The sequence below is a fragment of the Podarcis cretensis genome, assembly GCF_951804945.1.
Source record: "Podarcis cretensis genome assembly, chromosome: 2".
Lineage (NCBI taxonomy): Eukaryota > Metazoa > Chordata > Lepidosauria > Squamata > Lacertidae > Podarcis > Podarcis cretensis.
Genome location: NC_137171.1, coordinates 117,395,310 through 117,412,733, shown reverse-complemented (window position 1 = coordinate 117,412,733; position 17,424 = coordinate 117,395,310). Strand labels below are relative to the sequence as shown.

At 46.3% G+C, this 17,424-nt stretch overlaps 1 protein-coding gene across 3 annotated transcripts; it reads right to left on the bottom strand.

Moving 5' to 3' along the window:
• Nucleotides 1–1,607: 1,607 nt before the first annotated feature.
• LOC307207115 (uncharacterized protein) lies at nt 1,608–17,152 on the bottom strand. 3 transcript variants are annotated; one of them, XM_079960855.1, is made up of 8 exons: nt 16,842–17,150; nt 14,554–15,523; nt 12,524–12,644; nt 11,151–11,233; nt 10,120–10,246; nt 8,899–9,006; nt 7,663–7,863; nt 1,608–3,092 (listed from the first exon to the last, which is right to left on the bottom strand). In XM_079960855.1, the coding sequence occupies exons 2-8, from the start codon at nt 15,289–15,291 to the stop codon at nt 2,101–2,103; spliced, it is 2,370 nt and encodes a 789-aa protein (XP_079816981.1). In that variant the 5' UTR covers nt 15,292–15,523; nt 16,842–17,150; the 3' UTR covers nt 1,608–2,100. The 3 variants fall into 3 exon arrangements, with proteins under 3 accessions (XP_079816981.1, XP_079816982.1, XP_079816983.1); XM_079960856.1 differs by having other exon boundaries at nt 7,741–7,863; nt 16,842–17,148; XM_079960857.1 differs by lacking the exon at nt 1,608–3,092 and adding an exon at nt 3,452–4,811 and having other exon boundaries at nt 7,741–7,863; nt 16,842–17,152.
• Nucleotides 17,153–17,424: the final 272 nt, after the last annotated feature.

The following is a 17,424-nucleotide window of genomic DNA, read 5'->3' as shown; positions in this document are numbered from 1 at the left end:
GGCTCCCTGTTTGTGGAATGTTCTCCCCAGGGAGAAACAAAATAAAAAAATTCCTTCCAGTAGCACCTTAAAGACCAACTAAGTTAGTTCTTGGTATGAGCTTTCGTGTGCATGCACACTTCTTCAGATACACCAGGGAGGTTCAGCTGGCACCAGGGAGGTTCAGCTGGCACCTTCATTATACACCTTTAGACGCCAGGTAAAAACATTCTTCTTTAACCAGGCCTTTGGCTGATTGACATCCAATGCCCTTTTAAAATGGGGGGGGGCAGGTGTTAATTGGGTTGTTTTTGTTTTGTAATTTTATATTGTGATTTTATGTTGTAACTGTCCTGAGACTTGTGGGTATAGGGCGGTAAGGTAAAGGTAAAGGGACCCCTGACCATTAGGTCTAGTTGTGACCGCCTCTGGGGTTGCGGCACTCATCTCGCTTTATTGGCCGAGGGAGCCGGCGTACAGCTTCCAGGTCATGTGGCCAGCATGAGTAAGCCACTTCTGGCGAACCAGAGCAGCGCACGGAAACACTATGGGGGAAGCAAGACTTTCTTGAGAGAGTTAATGCTGTGAGCCCTTCCATCATGGGCTCAGGTTGTCTATATGTGTAAATAAACCATCTATCCTAAAGACACCAGTCTCTGCTATGTCTTATCTGGAGGTTTGAGGCTAGAAAGGCCACTGTACAAAATTTACATTAATTGCTCCACCCAGTTTTACCTCTGGCCCCGCCCACAGCCAGCATCTCCTAAGGTCTTTTTATTTAGGGCAGGTGCATAACTTTCACTTCAATTATATTAAATTATTTTCACATGTATGACTTCTTTTAGCTAGGCTCCGTAAGCACTGAGTACTTAAAGCAGTATTATACCACTTTAAGCAGTCATGGCTTCCTCCAAAGGAACCTGGGAGCTATAGTTCGTTAAGGATGCTGAGAGTTGCTAGGATACCCCTATTGCCCTCATGAAGCTATGATTCACAAGAGTTCCTTGGGACAAGGGATTCTTAAACCAGTGTGGGAACTGTAGCACTATGAGGGAAATAGGGGCCTCCTAAAAACTCTCAGCGCCCAGACTACAGTTCCCGTAATCCTTTCGGTGAAGCTGTGACTGTTTGAAGTGACATGATACAGCTTAAATGTATGTGGCAGATGGAACCTCTGTCTCTCATTGTCACTCTTCTGCATTGTTATAACTATTATAATCATTTAATGCAAGCGAGTAACAACCAGAGACGAAGGCCCCGTCTGCAGCATACATGTAAAGCACTCTAATAATAATAATTTATACCCGCCCAACTGGCTGGGTTTCCCCAGCCGCTCTGGGCGGCTCCCAACAGAATATTTAAAACACGATAAAACATCAAACATTAAAAACTTCCCTAAACAGCACTGCCTTCAAATGTCTTCTAAAAGTCAGATAGTTGTTTATTTCCTTGACATCTGATGGGAGGGCGTTCCACAGGGCAGACGCCACTACCGAGAAGGCCCTCTGCCTGGTTTCTTATGCCACTTTAAGCCGTCATGGCTTCCCACATGAGTTTTAATCCTTAATGTTCATAGCACTGAGGCAAGCAAGAGACTCAGCCACCATTAAAGGAGACAGTAGACACCCAGCCGGAATTCCTTTTATTATTGTACTCCTTCAGAGCTTTGCAAACAGGGATTCTGAAGAAACAGGCCTGCTCACAAAACACCACGCGATGCATGTGCCTTCTTGTACTGCACAGGTCGCAGAGGAAATTTCCACCTGGAGGCTTGGCCTCTCCTTTTATTTACAGCGGTACCTCGGTTTTTGAATGTCTCCGTTGAGAAACATTTCAGTTTTCAAACGCCGTAAACCTGGAAATAAATGCTTCGGTTTTTGAACACACCTCAGAAGTCAAACATGCCACGCAGCTTCCGTATTGAGTTTTAGATTTTCAAAAGTTTCGGAACTCAAACTGTCTTCCGGAACGGATTACGTTCAAAAACTGAGGTAGCACTTTATTTATTTCTCTGTGGCAATGCAACCTGCTTAAAACCTGCTTTCAGGGACGGGAGCTCAAGCCCCTGCTTCCCTCCTGACTGTGGAAAATGTGTTGCCGTCTACAGAGCGGAAGAGTCTCTCAGCACCCTTCTTGGAGGCCCTGGTGTTTCGCCAGCGCTGCTCTCTGATCGAAACTCTTCCCGCCCTCCAGGTGCGAATAAGGCCTTTGCCCTCTGTGGATTCTCTGGTGCCTGATCAGCTTATCCCTCCGAGAGAAGTTCCTCCCGCACTCGGGGCATTTGAACGGCTTCTCTCCCGTGTGGGTTTTCTGGTGGCACATCAGGTGCACCCTCTGCCTGAAGCACTTTCCACACTGAGGGCATTCGTACGGCTTCTCTCCCGTGTGGATCCTCTGATGTCTCAGTAACGGCTCCCGAGAGGTGAACCCTTTCCCACACGCGGGGCACTCGTGCAGTTTCTCTCCCGTGTGAATTTTCTGGTGCTTAGTCAGCGTCTGCCTGTGTCTGAAGAACTTCCCGCACTGCGTACATTGGTATCGCCTCCCCTCTGTCTGAATCCCTTGATCTCGCTTTAACGCCTTTCTGTTCCCGAAGCTTTTCCGATCCTCGGGACATTCATAGGGATCCGCTTGCGTGCGACTGTTCTGATACCCGGTCAAACCGTCCCCACGGCGGACACTTTTCCTGCCCTCAGAGATCTCATGTTGCCTCTCACCTGCAGAGATTCCTGGACGGTTATCCAAGAAACATTTCAGCTGGACGTTTTCTTCCAGTGTAGGACTTTTATAGGCGTTCTCCCTATTAGGAATCATAAGAAGTCCCGATTTGTAGCGGGATTTTCTGACCTGCTTGGAGAAGAGCTTTCCCCCCTGTGTCTGCATGGTGTTAACAGCAGGTGGGAAAATTTGCATGACCTCTGTGTATTCATTCTTTTTCTCCATCAGCAGCTGCTTCTCCTGGTGCTCTTTGGATTCACATCGGTCCTCATAAATTTCAGATGCCCCAGGGAAATCCCATCGGGACGTTTCTGCTAACGTCCTATGTGCTTCTGCCAGCAAAGTTTCTCCTAGCTGAGATTTCTCCATCTTGATCCAATGTCTTTTCCCATCACCTAAAGAGAAAGAAGAGAGGGTTTTTGTCTATGTTCTGGTCACCACTTGTCAAGAGAATCCTTCTTGCTGCTCTCCCTTCCTGTTGCATACTCTAATTCAGTGGTTCCCAAAACTCTCCACCCCTCACCCCACGGACCACTTGAAACAGGCCAGACTTGTCAGACGTGAGGGCCAACCAAAGTTGCTGAGCTTTTTTTTAGGATTGAAGTTGTTGAGCTTTTTTTACAATTTTATCCCAGCACATATACTGCCAGGGGGGCCGGATTAAATCAACCGGCGGCCCCTGAAACAGACTTTGGACATGCCTGCAGTGTAAGGTCTTTAGTTGTGCTTCTATTGCTCCTTTTATCATTTACACATTTTATTTCATCGCACAGAGTAATTCACATTCCACAGAATTCAAACGGGAACATTGTTAAGATACAGCATAAGAAATAAAAGACTGAATAAAAATACAGCTGAAAATATTAACACTGACTGCAGACATGCTGCAGACCACCTGAATGAAGCTAGCAGATTCTTGGCAGCCCACGAGTCACACAGTTTGGGATCTCCTTTAGCTCTCCATCCAAAACTTGGGGTTAACTGCTGGTGGTCTGGTACACAGTAGTGGACCAGACAACCAATGGCCTCACTCTGTACAACTCAGTCCCATATCTCGAATTCCCTCTGACCCCTTGGAGAAAACCTATGATAAGGCCAAAGGTTTATTTTTATTTTTTATTTTTTCTGTTTCTCACAAAAAGTCTGCCTATGCTCTCAGAGATCATCAATTCTTGTTCATGTCACGGAATGATAGAATCATAAAGTTGGAAGAGACTCCGAGGGTCCTCTAAGGGCAATGCGGGAATCTCAACTAAAGCATCCATCCAACCTCTGCTTAAAAACCTCCCATTAAAGATAGTCTATGGATTCTTTGACGGAGGAGCTCTGAGAGTCTGGACCCAAAGTTCTCCCCCTCTTGGGACCTGCTACGCTTCTCTGCTTGTGAGTTCTCCAATGCCTGATCAGCTCAGATTTCTGGGAAACTATTCTCCCACACTGAAGTCATTTGTGATGTTTCCCTCCCATGTGGATTCTCAAATGTCTCCTCAGATGTTCCTTCCGTACAAAGCTTTTCCCACACACGAGGCAATTGTGAGGTTTCTCTCCTGTATGAGTCTTCCGGTGCCTTGTCAAATCCGATCGCCAAAAGAATTTTCTCCCACACTCCTGACAAACGCAAGGTTTCCTCGCTGTGTGGCACTGCTGATGTTTAAGGAACTTAGTTCTCTCATGGAAGATTTCCCCGCATCTGGGACACTTGTAAAACATTTCGCTGGTACGTTGTCTTCTCTGATCGCCTAGATGCTGCCCGCCGATTCCCACCAGCATATGAGAGTCAGATGAATCTTCCCCAGCTTGTTTCATAACAAGTCCTGGTTTGTGCCGGGAGCTTTTATCACACTTGGAGAGCAAAGGCCTTTCCTCCCTGGTGCACACTGTGTGTTTTTCACTCGAAGACTCCTCAAGACCTTCTGAGAGGCTACCGGATTCATTCTGAGCAGTCAATGGCTTCTTCTCCAGTCCACTGTTGAACTCAGATCTTTCCTCATGGACCTTGGCTGCCACTGACACATTTCTTTGGTCTATCTGTGGAAGAGACCTAGGTGATTCCTCCAGTTCATTTCCTCCATACTGAGAACACCCCATTCTGATCCAGTTTCTCTTGCTGTCACCTGAAGAGACAAGAGAGAGGAATTTTGCTGGTCTTCCTTCCATTGTACGGCATAACAGGCTCCGTTAAACATCTCTTCTCCCACAACCCCTTGTATCTAGAATGTAAGAATAACCTGCTAGATCCGGCCAGTGGCCCATCCAGTCCAGCACCCTGTTCTCACAGTGGCCAACAAGATGCCCCATTGAGAAGTCCGCAAGCAGGATCTGAGCATAACAGCACAGGACTCTCCCAACTTGCGATTTGCAGCAGCAGCAGGCATTGGGAGGAATGCAGCCTCAGGCAGTGGTGGCAGAACATAGTGCAACATAGCGCTCGAACCCACAACCCTGAGATAATAATAATAATAATAATAATAATAATAATAACAACAACAATAATTATAATTTATTATTTATACCCTGCCCATCTGGCTGGGCTTCCCTAGCCACTCTGGGCGGCTTCCAACAAAATATTAAAACACAATAGTCCGTCAAACATTAAAAGCTTCCCTAAACAGGGCTGCCTTCAGATGTCTTCTAAAAGTCCGGTAGTTGTTTTTCTCTTTGACATCTGGTGGGAGGGAGTTCCACAGGGCGAGTGCCACTACCGAGAAGGCCCTCTGTCTGGTTCCCTGTAGCCTCACTTCTCGCAATGAGGGAACCACCAGAAGGCCCTTGGCACTGGACCTCAGTGTCCGGGCAGAACAATGGGGGTGGAGATGCTCCTTCAGGTATACTGGGCCGAGATTAAGGGTCTCACGCTCTACCAACTGAGCTATCCCTGTCAGCAGCCCTGAGATCTGAAGAAGCACAAGACAAACCTTCAGAAGAAACGTAAAAGGGGAAAGGGGAACAGCTCAATGAGGACTGCCCCAGTGTACACACCACATTTAATTTTTTAAAATATATATATTTATAAATTTTCACAAATAAAATACAATTAATCAAACATTTTCCAGTATACATTCACTTTAAAAGTCGACTTCCCTCTGACCCCTCCATGTCTTTCTCATTATTATCTTTTGATGCTGCACATTGCAACTAATCTATATCTTCTTTTCTCAGCTTTATTCTCAAAATAACTTTTACTGCTGAACTTACGTCACACCTGCTAGCATGCTGGCATATTTACAACACTTTAAAACTAATAATCTGCAAAGGTTTTCCATTCCTACTTGAAAACTGTTCCACTCTGTTCTCTGATTTTAACAGTTCAACTTGCTAATTCTGCACATTCCATCAAATTCAACTGCCACCCCCCTTTCATGGGTACTGCCTCCTCATGCCATTTTTGGGCACATAAAACTTTCACAGCAGGAGTTGCGTACATACACTAATTCCTTTGGCTCTTTGGTGCTTTAAATGTGGAGTGTGCAGGCATTGGCATAGGGTTGTATTAGATGACTCTCGTGGTCCCTTCCAGTTCTATGATTCTATGACAGCACCATCAACACACATGGAGCAGGTACAGTGGTACCTCAGGTTACAGGCGCTTCAGGATACAGACACTTCAGGTTACAGACTCTGCTAATCCAGAAATAGTACCTCAGGTTAAGAACTTTGCTTCAGGATGAAAACAGACATCGTGCTCTGGTGGCACGGCGGCAGCAGGAGGCCCCATTAGCTAAAGTGGTACCTCAGGTTAAGAACAGTTTCAGGTTAAGACGGACCTCCAGAATAAATTAAGTTCTTAACCTGAGATACTACTGTATTTTGGCTACATGACCTGGTGTGAAGACCAGAGAGGGAATGTTTGCATAAAACCTGTTCAGAGAAACTTAAAAGGTGAGTAAGAAGTCTATAAAACAGCACGGAGAAAGGGGACACAGGAAAGTTTTCCTCCGTCTCTCAGAACAACAGAACTCGTGGACACCCGAGGAAGCTGAATGCGTGGAGATTCGGGACGGATTTAAGGAAGTTGTTCTTCACGCAGTTAAACTACGGAACTCCCTCCCACAAGAGGCAGTGATGGCCACCAACTTGGACGGCTTTAAACTATGTTCAGACAAATTCATAGTGGATTAAGCTTTGAACGGCTGCCTGCCACAATGGCTGTGCTTTGCCTCCACAGTTGCTGCAAACCACGGGAGGGGAGATGACTCGTTCTCAAATCCTGCCTTCAGGTTTCCCACTAGAGCATCTGGTTGGCCACTGTGATAACAGGATACTGGACTAGATGGGCCACTGGCCTGATCCAGACAGCTCTTCCTTTGCAGTTTCTGCAGGCCCACTAGAAACACGTTCACCCATAACTCCGGCTAGAATTAGCTCCGCTGGTGCCCTTCATGGGTTCTCTGCTGGCCGGTCAGTGCCCCTTGGGACTCAAAGGCCTCCCCGCACTCAGGGCGCACTGTCAAGCACACTGACATTTGAGAGTCCTCTGATGCCGGAGCAGCTGATCCTTCCGAGCGAAGCTACTTTTGCAACGGGGGCACCTGTGCGGTCTCTCTCCGGTGTGGATTCTCCGATGTCTCGTCAGGTTTATCCCCTGAGGAAAACAGCTCCCGCACTCGAGGCATTTGTGAGGCTTCTCTCCGGTATGAGTTCGCAGGTGGTGCTTCAGATGCGACCCCCGAGAGAACTTCCTCCTGCACTCGGGGCAGCCGTGGGATTTCCCTCCTGCTCGGCTGCTCTGTTGTCCAAGAAGGTCCTTTCTCGCATGAGAGCATTGCCTGCTCTCCGAGCGTTGGTATAATTTGCCCCTTTGCTGACGGTCTGGATTCTGCAGGGAGCGATCCACCATCGCGGGACGTTCGGAACGGTCCTCTCCAGCACGTTTCGCAACATGTCTTGATTTAGAGTGGGTCAGTCTACCATATTTTGAGAACGAGAGCGTCTCCTCCCTTGTATCTACAGAGCAATTTCCTCTACCTACAAGACCTTCTGAGAACTTGTTGGATTCAGTCTCAGTTTCTAGAGCCTTCTTCCCCTGCTCCCTGTCAGACTCACATCTTTTCTCGCACAGCTCAGCTGCCATTGGGCCATTCCCTTGGCCCATATCTGGTTGTGGCTCGGGCTCATTTCCTCCATACTGCGAATTCTCCACCTTGAGTTCACTCCGCTTCCCATCACCTACAGAGACAAAAAGAGTACATTTGGGACTTTTTTCCAGATTCCTGCCACCTCATTGCTTCTGCCTCATATCACCCTCAAAATTTATATCCTGCCGGGTCATTCCACACCAAATCACCTCGACTGTGCTTTCATGTCTCAGATTTTGTTCAATTTTTGTGTGTGTACATACCTATGAGACACCTCAGATTAATTTTTTCAGATTTTTTGGTCCAAAATTGGGCTCAGGAGATTATTTTTTTTGTAATTTCAATTTTCGTGTGATTTAGGCTAATGCAATTTCTGCATCAGTTTAGGAAAAAACCTGTTGTGCTTATTTTTCAACATATTGGGCTTATTTTGGTATCAAAATAAAGCTAATTTTTGTCTCTTTCAAAATAAGTGTATTAAGTTCCAAAAAACTTTGAACAAAATCTGAGACGTGAGAGCACATAGCACCAGGTGATTTGGCGTGGAATGACCCTGCTCTGTTTCCCAAACCCACAAATGATAAAGCAATGAAAGCACCTAAAAACATATTTAAAGCAATTCCAACACAGAAGTAAGACTGGGAATGATTTCAGCTTAAAAGGTTTGTCGGAAGAGAAAGGTACCAAAAATACCACAGAGACAGTGCCTGTAGAAGGGCTCACTAAATAGTTTCTAGGCATTCCCTTTACCATGTGAGGCATTTTTTTTTGGGGGGGGGGTGCGAGAGGACAGAGAAAAGGAAGGTTCTGTTGCAAAAGTGCAAGACCTTTTAGGCTTCTTTGGACACAATGCATCATAGTTAAACTAGATTTAAATCTTAAGTGGAAAGGAGCTCATTGACATTTCCAGAAGTTTTCTGGACTTTCAGGAAAATAGAGAATGCACAAGGAGTCAGTTCTGTTCTGCATAATTTTTTTGGTTCATCCACTAGTCATCAGGAATGCTGATGAACCTGTGTACAATGACCTTGGAGAGAGGGGAAAAAGAAAGAAAAAAGAGTGGCCTACAGCTCTGCATGACAACCCCAGTGTCCTTCTCCACGGGCAAACATTGCCAACCCCTTACCCATAGCTTGGTCCGAGGGTTGTTCACATTGCACCGAGAACTGGTGGAACATCTCGTCCTCCTTTTTGGGGTGGGAGGGGAAATCAGGTTTGGGTGCCAAAAATCCCTCTTGAGTGGAAAAGAGAAACAGAGAGAGAATGATGTCTAGCTCAGTTCAAAACCCAATAAACATGCTTTTCAAAGCTCCTGCAGCCAATCAGAAGCTGTGCCTTGGTTTTCGAACGGTTTTGGGAGTCAAACTGACTCCTGGAACGGATTAAGTTCAGGAATCAAGGTACCACTGTATATATAAAAAGCTCACACCAACTTTATATTACAGAAGAATATGTGTTATATGCTTTTAATCAAATAATAATAGTGGGGAAATAATAGTGCTCTTTTTTGGAAAGCCATGCATCAGACAAAAGCTTCAACTTTTGCTATGTGCTATCAATTCTATCCATTTTAAGCTGAACAAAGCCACGTTTTGGTTTCCGAATGTTTTAGAAGTCAAACGGACTTCCAGAACAGATTCCGTTCGACTTCCGAGGTACGACTATACAATACAGTGGTACCTCGGGTTAAGTACTTAATTCGTTCCGGAGGTCCGTTCTTAACCTGAAGCACCACTTTAGCTAATGGGGCCTCCTGTAGCCGCACCGCCGGAGCACGATTTCTGTTCGCATCCTGAAGCAAAGTTCTTAACCAGAAGTACTATTTCTGGGTTAGCAGAGTCTGTAACCTGAAGCGTATATAACCCAAGGTACCATTGTAAAAGGAGCCAACTAATCTAGAAAAGAAAGAAACTAAAGAAAGAAGGAAAAGAAACAGAAACTACAAGATCCTCCCTCATCAATATAGCTTAACAGAGAAAGGTGTGCCCTCTCAGCTGTCATACCTCTTATTCTCAAAGCTGGTGATATCTCCCCTTGCCCATCTCTCACACGGGGTCCTCAAACTGTCATTCCCTTCATGTGTGTACAGTTTATACCAAAGTACAACGAGAGAGAGTAATTATATAAGAATAATAAAAAACTATCCAGGGAGATAATAGTTAAGAGAGAGAAAATGGAAAGAAATGGATTAAAGGAACTCCATCTGTCCATTATGTATGCAATATTAATTCAAAGGAGTTATCTAGTTATTCAATTATTCCGCCCCCCTCCTATAGATTCCAAAGAGGGCAATCGTTATGCCGGCATCCACAGCAGCTTCTGGGGCCCGAGAATGACAAAGCCTTACCCAAGGATTCGGTGCTCCCATCTTCCTCCTGCAGGACTTGCCAGAACATCGTCTGTTGGCCTGGCTGGATCAGAGTCGGCTCCACGAGGTGCAAGGAGACACCTGCCTCCTTGAGGCTCACCAACCCCTGGAAAAACGTGAAAGGAACCGCCACAGATTTCCCCAGTCAGGTCTCGTTGCACAATAAATAGCATTTAGAGCCATTCATTGCACATGGAACAACTTCCATGAGCACAACGAAACTCCCCCTTCTTCTCCTCCAAATCAGCTCCAGAGACCTGGAGGAAATTAGATGAGGCATGCAGGGGGAGGACAACTCACTGCGTTCATGAAAATTGATCCCTGCACGCAGTTAACTTAGTTGGATTCCACCGTCTTTGATCCACTTGTAAAGCATAAGGGAGGGGGAAAACCACTTTTCTTGCACTCTTTACAGTGCTATTCAAGCCCCACTGCCCAACATGCAGGTAAAAGTGGGCAGGGTTGCAGCCTTTCAGGCCAATCTACTACAGTGCAACCTCGGAAGCCTTTGAACTAGAAAGTTTCGGCTCCTGAATGATCGAACATCTGGTGTGGCTTCCAACCAGAAGCCGCACCTTGGTTTCCAAACTGTTCTGGGAGTCAAACGGACTCCCAGAAGGTATTAAATTCGAAAACCAAGGTACGACTGTATAAACAATGAGGACTAGGAACTCAAATAACTCCAGTGTACATGTGCACTAGAAAAATGATTTCGCTTTTTGGCCAACTGGTTTTTAACTTTTGACCTTCATCCAAGACTTTAATGTACGTTTTACATTTTATGTGAACTGTTTACAGGTTTTTTAAAATGATTTGTCAGCACCCAAAGTCTGTTAAATAAAGGCTCCTTCCCTCTAAATGAGAGGGGGGGGGGAGAGAACCAGCAGTTTACCAGGACAGGTATTATAAAACCAGGAAAGAGGAATCATTGCAGCATCCACTGTTAGCCTGGCTCCTCTATAGTCTTAACACACCACACAGAAAAGCTGACCCACCCAGATTTCTCGTACCTCATTCAGACCTGAGTCAGCCATCCTCTGTCCTTCCTCAGGAGACAAGGAACTAGAGTGACCTGAGCACTTGATTCCGCCGCCTGCAAAGGGTGAGGGGAAATTTAGAAATGGGGAGCAAGTTAATCCCATCACCTTTAGGGTGTCTGGGTACAGCAGAGTAAGTTTCCTGTTCTGTTAAGAGTTGCATAAAGGAGAGAAGGGGCAGGTTTTCATGCAGTGGCAGGGAAAGACACCCAAGTCACCAATTCCCCTTTTGGTACAGTTGCTAAAAAATTGCGCAGACAGCGTCTTGCTTTTGCTCAGCTTTTTCCTGGAGCAAGATTTCTGCTGTTAAGAGATTAATAATAATAATAAGCCAGATTTAGTATTATTATTTATGGATGGCTCCCTATGAAGGATCTTGAAGCCATTTCACAATACTGCACTATATATAGATATACAGTGGTGCCCCGCAAGACGAATGCCTTGCAAGACGAAAAACCCGCTAGACGAAAGGGTTTTCCGTTTTTCGAGGCGCTTCGCAAGACGAATTTCCCTATGGGCTTGCTTCGCAAGACGAAAACGTCTTGCGAGTCTTGCGAGTTTTTCCCCTTCCCCCCCCTTTTTCTAAGCCGCTAAGCTGCTAATAGCCGCTTAGCCGCTAAGCCTTTAATAGCCGCTAAGCCGCTAATAGCGCTAATCCACTAAGCCGCTAATAGGGGTGCTTCGCAAGACGAAAAAAACGCAAGACGAAGAGACTCGCGGAACGAATTAATTTCGTCTTGCGAGGCACCACTGTATATAGAGATATATTGTGCTTGGGCTATCGCTCTCTCATGCACACGTATTTATAAAGTTAAAAAGATTGCTGCCTATGAACAAATGCATATCCAAAAACAATTAAAAACCCTTACATATATAAAAGTGGATTTCAAATCAAACACAGGCACAGACTGGGATGATAATGATGATGATGATGATGATGATGACAATGATAATAATAATAATGATAATAATAACTATTTTTTATACCTGGCCCATCTGGCTGGCTTGCCCCAGCCACCCTGGGTGGCTTCCAACACATAAAAAACATAATAAAACATCAAACGTTAAAAATTTCCGATTGCAAGTATTCAGCAAGAAATTGAAAGGGGGAAAAAGAGAGGAAAGAATCAGGTTTCTAAACCCCTCACATGTGGGAGGGATTTATTCATTTCTATGAAATAAAAGCTTGACTTAGAAGACCTGGGCAGCCATTCTGATTCCCCAAAACAAAAGATGAACACACCATAGTTCCTTCCTTCCTACAAGACTAAGGCTGCCCAAATTTCATCCTTCTCATAATCCATGAAACTAGAACGACATGAAACACTAATTTGGTGACTTCTTACCCAGCAACCTGATCTCCCCATCGCTCTCCTGCTTCCCTTCGTAGCAGACCTGTCCCTCGGCGGCATCTGAGGGCTCCTCAACTGCATCCAGAGAACCCAAACACACCTCTTGCAGCGGCCCCTGAAACAGGCACAGAAAACCCCTCTCAGAACAGAGGCACAGGAATGATAAGGGCTCTGCACTCCTAAACCCCCTTCCCCTTGGGTATTAATTCAAGGAACTATTCGGGCCAAATAAAGCTTACCTATCAAAAGTCCTGTGAGATCAGACCAAAGTCCTGTCTAGTCCAGCATTCTGTTCCCACAGTGGCCAACCAGATGCCTATAGGAATCGGGCAAGCAGGATCCAAGAGCAAAATTTGTCCTGGTGGCTGCCAATTCAAGGTCAGACCAGAATTCTGCTTGAAATTTGGATTTCGTAGCAGTAATTGGTGTTTTATGATTTCACCTGAGTGACATCTGGTGGGAGGGCGTTCCACAGGGCGGGTGCCACTACCGAGAAGGCCCTCTGCCTGGTTCCCTGTAACATGGCTTCTTGCAGAAAGGGAACTGCCAGAAGGCCCTCGGCACTGGACCTCAGTGTCCAGGCTGAACGATGGGGGTGGAGACGCTCCTTCAGGTATATTGGACTGAGGCCTCAGGGTCCCTTCTAACTCTACAATTCCATGATACTACAATTCTGTGCTGCTACGGTTTAAGGAATAACGCAATGAAAGTTATTCTATTCTACTGAAAAAACTTATTACAATTTGTAAGAAATTAATCCACCTTTTCATTTAGTTTGACATTCATTTCAACCATCCCCTGTGCCAGTAGCAATAATACCAGTCATAAAATGTCAACAAAAATAAAAATGTCAACTGACTATTTAAACACAATGCTTTTTAGTGTTTAACAGGAATATTTTATAATGGTAATGGAGCAGTTGTGAACATTTCATATGGCTGCATGTATGAAACTTCTTGCCAACTGAAGAACCATACAAGCATCTTACAAAAAGCATTCAGAGATGCCCCGATAATGTTCAACGGATCGTATCAAGCTAAGAATGTTCTCAGCTTTGGCTATGTTGTGGGAAAACATCCAAATGTATACATCTAAGATGTATGTGCAGAAAAATAATGCATCAAAAAGCTATTGGGGATGGAGGGAATTTGTGAAAATAAGCCAAGAGGCCTTTTGAATTATGAGGCCTTCTTCCACCTGCCTTGCCCCACCCTCCAGTCTCTGCTTTTCAATTTGTATTGTATTCTTTTATGCACTGTGACTTGCCAAAGTAGTTTTTATTGATGATAGTTTAGAAAATATTTATTATACTTGCTAATATTATTATTAATAATAATTTATTATTTATACACCGCCCATGTGGCTGGGTTTCCCCAGCCACTGTTAAGAGTGGATTTCTGTTTAATTTTTATATGCTGATATTTTATACTGTTCTATACTGTTCTAATGGATTGCTGAATATTACTTTATTTGATATAAGTTGCTTATTTCAAAGTTTTGTTTTATTATCACATTTTTGTATTGGATTAGATGCTTATAAGGGGTATATTCTTTGTTTCTTCAGCTTGTAAACCGCCTTGGGTATTTTGAAAGACGGTATACAAATTAAAAGTGAAATGAAATGAAGAAAAGATAGAAGGAATTTGTTGACGAGGCCTGTATGACCCCACTGAGGCCAGAAAGGTCACTTTCCTGTGTCTGGTAAGAAGCGTTGCCTGGGAAACCAAAAGCTTCCATTTTTACGGCTGCATATGACCTAGAGATGCATGCCTTTTGCTGAGATACATAACTTGGTAACTTCTAAAAGTGAACCTGATGCTTTGGAATTCTTAATTCCCTCAGTGCTAATAACCAATAAAGGCTATTGATTAGCTCAACAACCTTAGTGTGGTTAATTGAAGAAAATTCACCGCAGCTCCCTGCTAAAAATCCCACCCATTGCTAACTGAACAGCTGCGGATGACGCCAATAATCCAGGCCACAACCTGTTGCTTGAGAGGGACTCCAGGGATGAAAAACCTCACCTGCCATTTGTCTGTTTTGCCCACCTGCTGGCTGGCCATGAGGAACTCCTCTGCCAGGGCCACCGCCTGCAAACACGACTCCGGTCCTCCTGCTCGGATCCAGCTCTGCAACTCTGGCGGGAGGCTGGCCAGGAACTGCTCCAGGACCAGCAGCTCCAGGATCTGCTCCTTGCTGCGTCTCTCCGGCTTCAGCCACCGGTGGCAGAGATCCTGCAGCTGCAGGTGGATCCTCCGGGGGTCTTCCACCTGCTGGCAGCAGAACTGACGGAAGCGTTGGCGCTCGGCCTCCATCCTCAGGGCGACCCCTCGCAAGATGGCCGCCTTCACCTTCCCATAATCCTCTCTGTCTCGGGCTTCCAGGCTCCGGAAGGCCTTGTCAGCTTCCCCGCTCAGCGCAGGCAGGAGCCGGGCCGCCCACTCTCTCCTGGGCCAGCGGCAGGCTTTGGCCACTTGCTCAAAGGAGGCCAGGAAGGCCTTGGCGTCTTCCCAGGGGGCAGACTCGGGCGTCTCTGGGGGGCTTCCCCCTTCTGGGTGAAGGGGCTGCAGGGTCTTCAGGAACTGCTGCCACTGGGCTTCCCATCGCTCTTGCCTCCCCTTGCCAGGTCCCCCTTTGCCGTCTTCAGACGCTCCATTTCCTGGTCGCTCGATCATAATTCCAGGCAGGAGCACCCTGCTTGCTTTTCCTGCTGGGTCTGGTCTGAGTTCCAGTTCTGAACCTGTAGATTTTTGCTTCTTCATCGCTTCCAAAGTTCACTGGGCCAATCTAGAAGCCGGTTGATTGACAGGAAATTATATTTGCTCTCAATCCCTGAAAGTCTGGCCAGAAACACAAAAGAAGGAACAGCTATCTTCTTGGCTGATCTTCTAGTCCTTAAAAGGACTGGATTGTGGTCGATGGGGTTCAACCGTCATATACACCACCTGCTCCTGACCATTCCCTGGCCGTGATGCTCAGTGCTTAGGCGATAGTCTTCCTGAGTGAGAAACAATGGACTTAGTTTATTAACAAACGACATCCCCGAGGACAAAAGGAATATATTTTTGTATATAACCGCAGCTGCAAAAATACTTATGGCAAAATATTGGAAAACAGAAAAAGTACCACAAATGACAGAATGGCAAGTTAAGATTTGTTGTTATTATTTCTTATTGGTAGAAGGCAATGTTAATTTACGCTTCTTTGTTTTGCTGTCTGTATGATTTTCTTAAGTCAATAAAATAAAAATAAAAAAGTGGGGAGGGAGAGAGTAGATGCAGGGAGAACTGATGACCAAAGAACATACTCTTAAAACCCCAGAAAAAGGACCCAACGTGTGCATGTCTCTATGTGAATTAAAGAAGAGAGAGGCCAATGATCTCCCAAGTTCAGCATCTTTAAGTATTTCATTAATTCATTAATTTCCTTGATTTTATTATTATCTTTATTGAATTTATTGAGTTTATATACTGCCTTTCATTAAACAATCTCAGGGTGGTACACAAGATAAAAACACGAGGTTAAATCACAAATAAGTACTTAAAACAGAAACAACAAAACCATAACACACGCACAAACACATTTAAAAGGCTGTAGAGTATTAATCAGCCAAAGGCCTGGTTGAAAAAGAATGTTTTTGCCTGGCACCTAAAGATATACAAGGCAGGTGCCAGGCGAGCCTCCCTGAGGAGAGCATTCCACAAGTGGGGAGCCACCGCAGAAAAGGCCCTGTTCTCATGTTGCCACCCTCACATGGAAGAGGCACACATTTATAGCCCACTTTCATTTCCAAGGATCTCAAGCCCATGGCTCTCCACTTCCTCATTTAATCGCCACAACAGCCTTGCGAGGTGGGTTAGGCAGAGAGGCAGTGACTGGCACGAGGCCACCCAGCAAAAGTTTTGCAGCCACGTGGGTACATGAACCCTGTCCTCCCATATAAAATAAGTAGGATATGAATAAACAATGTTTCGTATGCTTAAAGCCCCAGGGTTTGAAGCCTGGCATCTCCAGGTGAGGCTGGGGCTGCCGGCCAGTGCAGACAGTCTTGGGCTGCATGAACCACTGGTCTGGCTTGGTATAAGCTTCCTATGTCAGTAGGATATAAATAAACAACATTTTGCATGCAGGTACGACCCAGGTGAGGCTGGGACCGTCCGTCCCCCCGCCTGAAACCCTGGCGAGGCGCTGCCGCTGCCAGCCTGTGCAAGACAGTATTGGGCTGCAGGCAGGCGCTAATGCAGGCGGCTCCTCCGGCTCCCGACGGGACTTCCCTCTCGCAGGGCTGCAGGGCTTCGAGAGAAGCTGGCACAGCGACAAATCCGGAACGATCCCGGTTCCTACCGGCGCTGCTCCCCACTCGCTCCGTTTCGGCGCCCGCGAACTAGAGTTCCCTGGTGCCGTCCCCGGCTGGAAGCGGGGCGTCGGAGGCTGCAGGCGGTCCCTGCAACGGCCCCGATCTCTCGCTTTAAGGCTGCAGCCGCCGCCGCCTCCTCCTCTTGCTCGGTGGTTTAATGGCGGAGTGGCAAGAGGCAAAACCCGGAGGATTCACACGATCGCCCCCTTCTGAACGCCGGGATGCGTGCAACTCTCCCACGCCAGCTCCGCCCCGAAGCACGCGAGGGAGAGGAAGAGGAGCGCGCCTTAAGAGGGACGGAGGGGAGGCAAGGCTGGGATCCTTCGCAGGGATCGGGGTCCCCTCGCCCGCCAACCTCCCGGACGGAGCCTTTTTTTGCAGCCATTCGGAGGGAGCCGAGCAGCCGAGAGAGTTTCAGCAGCCTCCTTGCCGCTTCAGATATGGCTCTATGGGAAACGTCTAGTTGGAGGGGGATCCAAGGGTCGTCTAGTCTAACCCCACGCAATTCTGGAATCTCAACGAAAGCAAGGCCATGCAA